The sequence below is a fragment of the Polistes fuscatus genome, unplaced genomic scaffold (genome assembly GCF_010416935.1).
Source record: "Polistes fuscatus isolate 324 unplaced genomic scaffold, CU_Pfus_HIC Scaffold18, whole genome shotgun sequence".
NCBI classification, from domain to species: Eukaryota; Metazoa; Arthropoda; class Insecta; order Hymenoptera; family Vespidae; genus Polistes; species Polistes fuscatus.
The window spans coordinates 1857658-1866988 of NW_025113086.1; the positions used below are offsets into that span (position 1 = coordinate 1857658).

Here is a 9331-nt window from a genome sequence, read left to right on the forward strand (position 1 = left end):
CATTGCGGCAATAAAGATGCTGCCGGTGTTTGAACGTAGCGTATCTTCGTTAAGCGGACTAAAACGCGGTCCAAGGTTTACTTTTGCCGGTTTAAAATAACCGACTCCCTAACGAAAGATGTATATTCGCATATAGACGGCTCGGTAGAATTTCGAAAGAGCCACGAGCAACGGTTTCTTGTTTGTTCGAATCGATGATCGAAAGCATAAATTAAGGTGCAACGATATATAGGTATCTTATCTAGATTTTATCTTTATATTTCACTTTTCATCTACGTATACATATATATATGTATCATTTTTTCTTAAATATTTCATTTCATATTTATTATGTTTATTAATTAATTTTTTTGTTTAATTTTTTAGATTTTTTTTTTTAAATAGGTACGGGGTTGGATATTAATTTTTCCGTAATTTAATTAATATTCGTTTGAAGTTCTCTGCCGAGGGATGTTCGAATGTTTCTTTTTTATTTAAGGGGGTGTTTAATCTCTTTGATGAGAAAAAATTAATTTTGTTAGTTCAATTATTTTCAAATATATTTTTTTTCTTTTGTTTTACTAGATACGTTATATTTAATCATACGAATAAGAAAAAACAAGAGAAAAAGAAGAGAACCCCCTTTCAATCTCGTAAAAAATGAAAATAATAATAAATGCGATAAATGAAATAAAAACAATAACATAAAAAATATACTATACTATTTATTAAACTATATAAACTACCATAAACTATTATACATAATTCTACAATAAATGAAACAAAATTAATCACATAAAAAATATATTACAATATTAATCAAATTATAAACTATAAATTAATATAAAAATTCCATTATTTATAATCCAATCCAATAAACATTATTCCCAATACAGGAATGTATAATAATAATAACCAATCTTTTGATCGGACGACAAAAAAAAATATGATTTAAAAAAAAGAAAAGACAAAAATTAATTTCATCCCAAATATATTTTAATAATTTAGTATAGTGATTTATGTGTCATATTTATGGTACCTTTTGAGCTTTTTAGAAAATCTTTCCGAAACAGAAAATGAGAGAGAAAAAGATGAAACAACATTGTACCCGACTGATGGGCGCCAAAATGCTCGTTTATTCCACTGCCACCCCTTCCCCCAATCCCCTCTAATAAATTCCTATCAATCTATCTCTATCTCTCTCTCTCTCTCACACACACTTTCTATTTCTCTTTTAATATATATATTTAAAACAAATGTTTCATCCAAAAATATTTGTTAAATAATTTTGTGTGTCTTTTTTTTAACCACCCGTTACTTTCTGCAATTAAATTTTTCTTTCAACTACTCAGCACTGTTCAATAATATTAAGTCCTAATATCCAGTAAATTCTGGGACACCCTGTATATATTTAATGCTAATTTTTATACTTTAAATCAATTTCTTATTTTTTTTTTTTATTAAATCATTTATTCTTTTTTTTGTTATTTATTCTTTGTTTATTAAATGAATTTTTACTTTCACGTATGTATCTAAGTATAGTTTTTAAGTACTATAATATTTTTTTTTTTTTAGTAATTATTTTCAAAGTATCCATGTTTTTAACTTCAAAGATGATCTTTTATGTAGCAATTTAACATATTTGATCGTCGTTAGTAGCATGTTAGAAGATCGTAAAGGTCGCTCACGTTATTATTCTTACGACATATTTGAAATATTTTAATACTATTTTATATCATTTCGAAAATTGTTCAAAGGAAACATTAATAGTTTCGAAGAACGATACGACGTTTCTAATTCGGTATTTAAAAATATTTTTAATATCGTTTGATTCATCTAACGCGTGTGCATTTAATCGAAATATCTAACGCGCTGATGATTATGATCAATGGCGGATCAAATCAAGTGGGAACCCTCAAACTCAAATTAAATAAACAAAAAAAAAGAAACGTAAAAACTCTTGTTAAGTTATTAAAACTTTATTTAACAAAAAAAAACGTAATTTTTCTCGAACTGATAATGGTAATGGTCTAATTATAAAAAAAATAATTAATTTATTGTGTAATTCGTATGATTCAATAAATCATATTAATAATAATTAAAAAATTACTGCTATTTTATATTTAAATAAATAAATATATCTAAAAAACAGTATCTCGATAATTAAAAAAAGAAAGAAGGAAAGAAACCCCCACCCTTCCAAATTAATTTATATTTTTCTTAAATTATTTAATTAAATAATTTTCATCGTTAAATTCATTAATTTTTCTTGTTTTCTTCGTAATAATAATAATCTTACTTATTATTATTATTAGATCACATACGTAATCATCGAGTAATTTGTAAAAAAATTGTTGGAACCTAACCTAAATGCAGTTTAAAATTTTGGCGGGTGAGTTGGTGGAGAAGGGGGGGGGATTTGTGGGTAATAAGTGAAGAATAAATTTGACGATCATAAATGTTCCCAATTTCTAGATCAAATCGATGTTAAAAATAATTATATGTTATTCTATTTCTATTCAGTTATGGTTGTCGTTTCTACCGTTAATAGACCAACGAGATGACGTAAAATATTAGCCGTCATTATTGCAGATACGAGTGAGGAATGTGATCGGGTTGCACTACCGGCTGTGTTAAAGTCAACACGAACGAGATGATTAATATCCCGTCATTAAGATTCAAAGAATCGTGACATATATAAACTTCTACATATATATATATGTATGTACAGTTCATTCTAAAAATTGGTCATCCTAAATCAATTTTGATATCGAATTATATTCATTTTTAACCCATTATCGGCAACGTGAATCTTATTGGGCAAATTGGTATGATTGAATAACTATGTTTAATTATAATTTGAAATTATAAATAACGAAATAATCTGTTAAACGATATTCTAGATTTTTTTCTGAAGAATATTCATGAATTTTATCTAATTATTTAAATAATTATAATATACGGTGGTGATTGGTTAAATCCACCTTACCGACGGATGGTCAATTACATAAAAAACAAAACTAAATATATATTATAAAATAATATAGCGTTGATTTGAATATTTAAATATTATAAAGATTATTTTATAGAAGTTTACAAGTAATAATAATGTTTTTTTTAAATGTTTTATGTCACTTTTTTACAACCCACTGGTCCCCATTATTTGAAATTTGATTTTAAGTAATTTTATTTTTATATATATAAACAAAAGTTATATATTTATTTAAATATAAATTTAATTATTATTTATTATAGATCATTGTCTAATCGTCGATTACTTTTTATCATTTAACACATTAATTATGTTTATATTTTAATATATTTAGATCATTGTCTCTATTATGTTTCTATTTTTTGTTCTTTTTTAATTTATTTAGTTTAAATTAAATTGTCGAGTGTGACAGATGATTAAACCTATTGTTCTTTTATTTTTTTTTGTTTGATTTTTATTTATTTAAATTCGGTATCTAATTTAAATCTGATTGGATTAAGTTGAGTATAAATGTTAATTAGAAAAATAATTAGAGTAGTATTGTTAGTACATATATTGTTTTAATGTGTGTGTGTGTATTGTTTTTGTATTTCGATCCAGCGAAAATAAATGTATACGTATATATTAAATTCGTACGTTTGAATTAGTGTTTGTTAGTTCCACATTCGTTGATTCTTCTTAAAAATTATTATTATAATACCTACAATTATTTCCTACAATAATATTTTCTACAACGAACAAGAGATATTCGTTTCAAATATTTATACCGAGTAACAGTTAAATTTCACAAAAAAATTGTATAAAATATTAATTTTATGATTTATTATATCAATCGTAATTATTTGTATTACAAATAATTTATTATTATTTCAATTTTTTATTTAAATTATTATTATTATATAAAAAAGAATTATTATTTAATTTATTATTATTTGTAATAAAATAATATTACAAATAATTGTCTATATCATAGAAAAAATCATAAAATCAATTTTTGTTTATAATTTTGTTTGTCATTGTTGATTTAGTTAATATAACTGTCATTATTACTAATCACAAAATAAAAATAAGACAAACACATACATACATACATACATACATATATACATACATACATATATATATATACACTAAATAATAAAACTCACTGACCATTAAATCATCTTCGACAAATACGTTATTATCCTGAATATTTCAACTGCAATTCATCTCGTTTCATTTCTACATACATATTGTGTTTTTATTTGTAAATTGTTTATGTTGATTATATATATATATATATACATATAAATATACCCACACGTATATGTATACAATAATTATTCATATATGTTTACCCTATTTAATAAATTCATAATTTCATTATTCATTATTATAATAAATAATATAATAAGAATTATTATGCATATTTGAATACAAAAATTTGTATTCATTTTCATTCCGCCGGTCACCGGTGACCATCATGGCATTAAACATGTTAATAACCAATTTTTTATCACCACATTTATTATATTTTAACTTTATTTTAATAATTGACAAAAAAATATTTAAATTTTTTCATTTTATTATTAATATAATTGTCGTATTAACCCGTATTGTTAGATTTTGGTTAATAAATTTATTCTGCTCGTTTTTATTTATAATAAATTGGAAACAAAAAAGAAAAATCACACGGATTTATTGGCAAAACTGTAAAATATGCATAAAAAAATTACGAATTTATTTATCTATATATGTATGTATCTATGTATGTATATATATTTGTATGTATCTTTATATGAATATATATATATATATAAATGTACATAAATATATATAGCAGGTACTTAATTATGAATTAGTATTCCAGTCACCTTCCATACGCCAAACACTAAACGCATATGAGAGTTTTTCATGTGCCATGTAACTGCAGGAAGGTGATGAAGTTATTTCCCTTGCAGCTAATACTGCACTTCTTGGGATTCTTTCATCTGAAACACATGTACAGTAATAATGATAATAATAATAACAATATTAATTATAATATAATTACTTATTATTACTAGTAAAACTGATATACTGTTTTTTTTGTATTTTTCTTAACTTAAGAAATAATTAATTATAATTATTTGGTTATTTGATATTTAAGAACACAAATTAAAATGCAAAAATGTGACACCTGGAAATGGAACAATTTAAGGTTATTAGTATTTTAGAAAGATTAGAATGATTTATGATGTTAAATAGAAAGAAAGACAGTTAAGGAGAAGAATGATGAAATATTTTTAACGTATTTTGAAATTTGTTTAAATTGAAAAAAATATTTAATGTAATTCTACTAATTGTAAGTTTCAATTTGTTTGAGAAATTGTTATCTAATATTTTAGTTTGTTTTTATTTAAATAACAATTTGTTAGAATTATGAATAAAAAAGTATAAAAATAAATTGAAAGTTATAATGTATAAGTAAATATTATTTTTCTAAACATTTCTAACATTAATAATGAAGACAATAGCAGCAATACTTATTACAAAACTATTTATTAATATGACACAATTATTACTATTAAACTTTCTTTGAAAATTTGATCAAACGTTTGAACGTTTCTTTTTTTTAAATATAAAACAACAAAATTTATTGTAAAATCTAGAATGAGAAAAAAGAAAGTTTAGAAACGAATGAGATTATTTAAGTGTTTTCCCCCCCATTAGAATGAGAACCCGTTTCTCAGTGTTTTACAGAAGCCCGTAAATTACAGGACTTCAAGCACTCTGACTGTTTAATTAGGCTATCCCGTAAATAAACACTATAGTCGTTCCCGTAAACATAAGCTTCTGTATAGAAACTTCATCTAAATAAATTATCCTAAAGTGATGAAGTTTAACTCAGAATATAGTATACATATATGTATATACTAATTTTGAATTAGTATAATAATAAACTAAATTCTGAATTTTTTTTTTAATTCCAAATTACAAACAACCCATAAGATTTGAAAAAAATTGTTTTGATGAAGTTTAACTCAGAATATAGTATACATACATATATATACATATACATACAATAAACTAAATTCTGAATTTTTTATTTAATTCCAAATTACAAACAACCTATAAGATTTGAAAAAAATGTTGAGATGTTAGTCTGATTAATGTATTCCCATGGAAAGAAAATTTCCAATGATTTACATTTAAAAACATGAATAAAAAATATGAAAGGGGAGGAAAGGTGTTGAAAAGAGTGATGGTTGGAAAGAATTATTTTAAAAATTATAAATAAAAGTAGAAAACACTCAACTATCCTATAACATGGTCCCTTTTTTAAAAATTATTAGTATAAAATGTTAAGATTAATACAAAATCAAGGTTATAATATTAATATCGTATTAGGGTTATTAATATTTACAAAATCATGCTACATAAATTTGATTTTATTAATATTGTCTGATTGGATTATTTGCAAACAATGTTTGTCATCGTGTTTTGTTAATAATTGGATTATGCAAAGCAAACTATAGTTATAAAAATAAAAACATATACCAAATTGAGAATTTTGTTTGAATTTAAGAAATGTTACTAAATACAAGTGGAATGATATATTAATTAGGTTTTATATTGTATTAAGCAAAAGTATAAAATAAAATAAAAAAAATTTATAAAAAAGCAACAATGTAATAGGAAAATTGATGGTTATAGGGCTGAATTTTAATTCAAATTAGTTTTTTTTCTTGTAGTATATAAAAATTGGATTGTAGGATTACAAGTTTTTAAAGATGGTGTTATTAGAAAATGCATTCAGTGAAGTAAAAAAATATTATAAAAAAGAATGTGAAGTATAAAGGTTTGTCTAAATTGTGTTATTAGAAAAAGTGTCCTAAAAAACACAATTTTCTGCACAATTTTTATGCATTGTGTTTTAATGAAAATCATATGTAAAGTGTAAACAAAACAATTATACAAATACTTATAAGGCTTGCATAAATTTATTGCTTTGATTAAATGAGAAAAATACAAATTAAGTAAAAAAAAAAATATATAAATGAAATAATATAATACAATAAAATACCATATAAGGATTTTAGAAATGTATTATATATCAATTAGGTTAAAATTCACAATCATTCTACCATAGAATGTTATATTATGTTATACCATAATTATATTAACCCAAAGAAAAAGTTATTACAAAAACTCTATTGATATTCCTTGAGAATTAACGAAATTTATTTATTGAACTATATTGAAGCTACAATCATTCTACTATATTAATCAAAACAAAAAATTATTACAAAACCATTAATGTTAAATGAGAATTTAAGAAATGTGTTAATTGAGTTTTAGGAAAATTTTGGTCAGAAATAAAACTACACCATTCTACTATGATTACACCACAACTATATTAACCCGATAAAAAAAGTTATTACAAAAGCCATTGATATTCTCAGAAGATCATTTTATTGTATCGAAATTCTTATAGAAAAAAAAAAAAGAAACCAATTCCAAAATAATTAGTTTATCATTTTCAATCAAAACCCATACGAATTTAAAACAAAAGAATATTACAATTAAACAATTCTAATAATTCGAAACAAAATAAAGAATCTTCTGAGAATATAGTGTTATGGGATAAGCATAAAACGGGGATGAATGATGTTAGTAGCATAATTCATGCACCGTGTTACATAACATAATCATTTTGACTAAGTACCATGTCATAAAATAATTTAGGTACTTCTTGTATACATTTAATTCTTATACCCATAACTTGGTTATCCTTACCGGAATCCTCAGCACTATATTGTATATTAGAATGAAGAACTTGATACAGGAAATCGATGTACCTTGTGGCAAGTTTCAACGTTTGTATTTTAGACAATTTGTCACTGGGCAATGTTGGAATGATTTTTCTTAATGCGGCAAATGCTTCGTTAAGACTTTGAGTTCTTTGACGTTCACGTACATTAGCCATAACTCTTTGATTTTGTATTTCCTCAATAGTAGCACCACTCTTACGCCGTAATTTCATTTTGCTCGAGGAAGACGTTGCATGTTCCGTTTCGGAATCCTCGCTTACAACGGGTTTTCTTTTTTTTTTAACACCGACCCGAGAACTAACCAAATTTTTATTAGTCGATTCAGGAGGTTGATCTTGTTCAATTACAATTTGTTTGTAACCCTGTTGTGGTTGGGGTTGGGGTTGTGGTTGTGGTTGCGGTTGTTGATGAAATTGTTGTTGTTGATGGTGAAGTTGTTGATGTTGATGTTGTTGATGTTGGTGTTGATGTTGATGTTGTTGTTCACGTTGATCGTCAATCTCAGTTTTATAATCCTGTACAGAATTCCAAAGCACTGAACTAGGGTGTCCAACTATTCTCGTACAAATTTGACCGGGCGATGGTGGTAAAAAAATATTAGCCTCCTGTTCTCTGTTTTGTTCGGAAATAAATGCCGGTGAGTTCAATCTTCTGTCGTAGATAATTGACGGAGGATGTTCCAATACACTTTTAACACTTTGATGTTCTTGCGGATATCTCTTGTAATCTTCGGGGTTTTCGTAAATCATAAAATTTAAAGTTGGTGATTGATAAACGGATTGAATATTACTATTATTGTTGTTGTTACTGTCGTTACTATTATTATTACTATTATTATTATTATTATTATTACTACTACTACTATTACTATTATTATTATTATTATTATTATTACTACTGTTATTATTATTGTGATGAATAAATGTACGTAGATCCAGTTGAGAATGAATAGGATGGATCTGATGTTGATGTTGCTGTTGTTGAAGATGATGTTGATGCTGCTGTTGATGATGATGCTGATGATGATGCTGATGGTGTTGGAAAGTAGTCACATCGTGATGTTCCGGCGCATTACTATGATCCATCAAGCGTGTAGCCGGTGATAAAGGTTCGCAGGGGTGCGGAGAATCGCTTATTGAACTTCCGTCGCTCTGCGGAATACCGGAACTATCGTTACTATCCACGATATAATGATTCTGATATCTGTTAGTCTGACCCGTTAATCTGGCTTGCATTGTTTCCTCGTAACAATATTTTTCACTAACGTCGAATAACAAAAAAAAAACGATTATATAAAATAATTATTTTTCAATAAAAACACACACACACACACATATATATATATACATATATATATACATATATATATACATATATACATATATACATATATACATATATATATATTTATACATATATATGTATGTAAATATGAAAAATATTTTATTCGAAACAGTTCTCATAATTTTAACGATTAATTTAAATAAATAATAAATAAATATCATATATACATATATACATATATACATATATATATATATATTTATTGTAAAAACTTATGATTGAT

The 9331-nt window shown here is 24.8% G+C and overlaps 1 protein-coding gene across 1 annotated transcript; it reads right to left on the reverse strand.

Moving 5' to 3' along the window:
- Positions 1 to 4801: 4801 nt before the first annotated feature.
- Positions 4802 to 8999, reverse strand: LOC122515590 (protein twist). Its single transcript, XM_043632990.1, has 4 exons — positions 8757 to 8999; positions 8258 to 8534; positions 7730 to 8131; positions 4802 to 4941 (listed from the first exon to the last, which is right to left on the reverse strand). Exons 1-4 carry the CDS (start codon positions 8997 to 8999, stop codon positions 4802 to 4804), a joined length of 1062 nt encoding a protein of 353 aa, XP_043488925.1.
- Between the last annotated feature and the right edge of the window lie 332 nt (positions 9000 to 9331).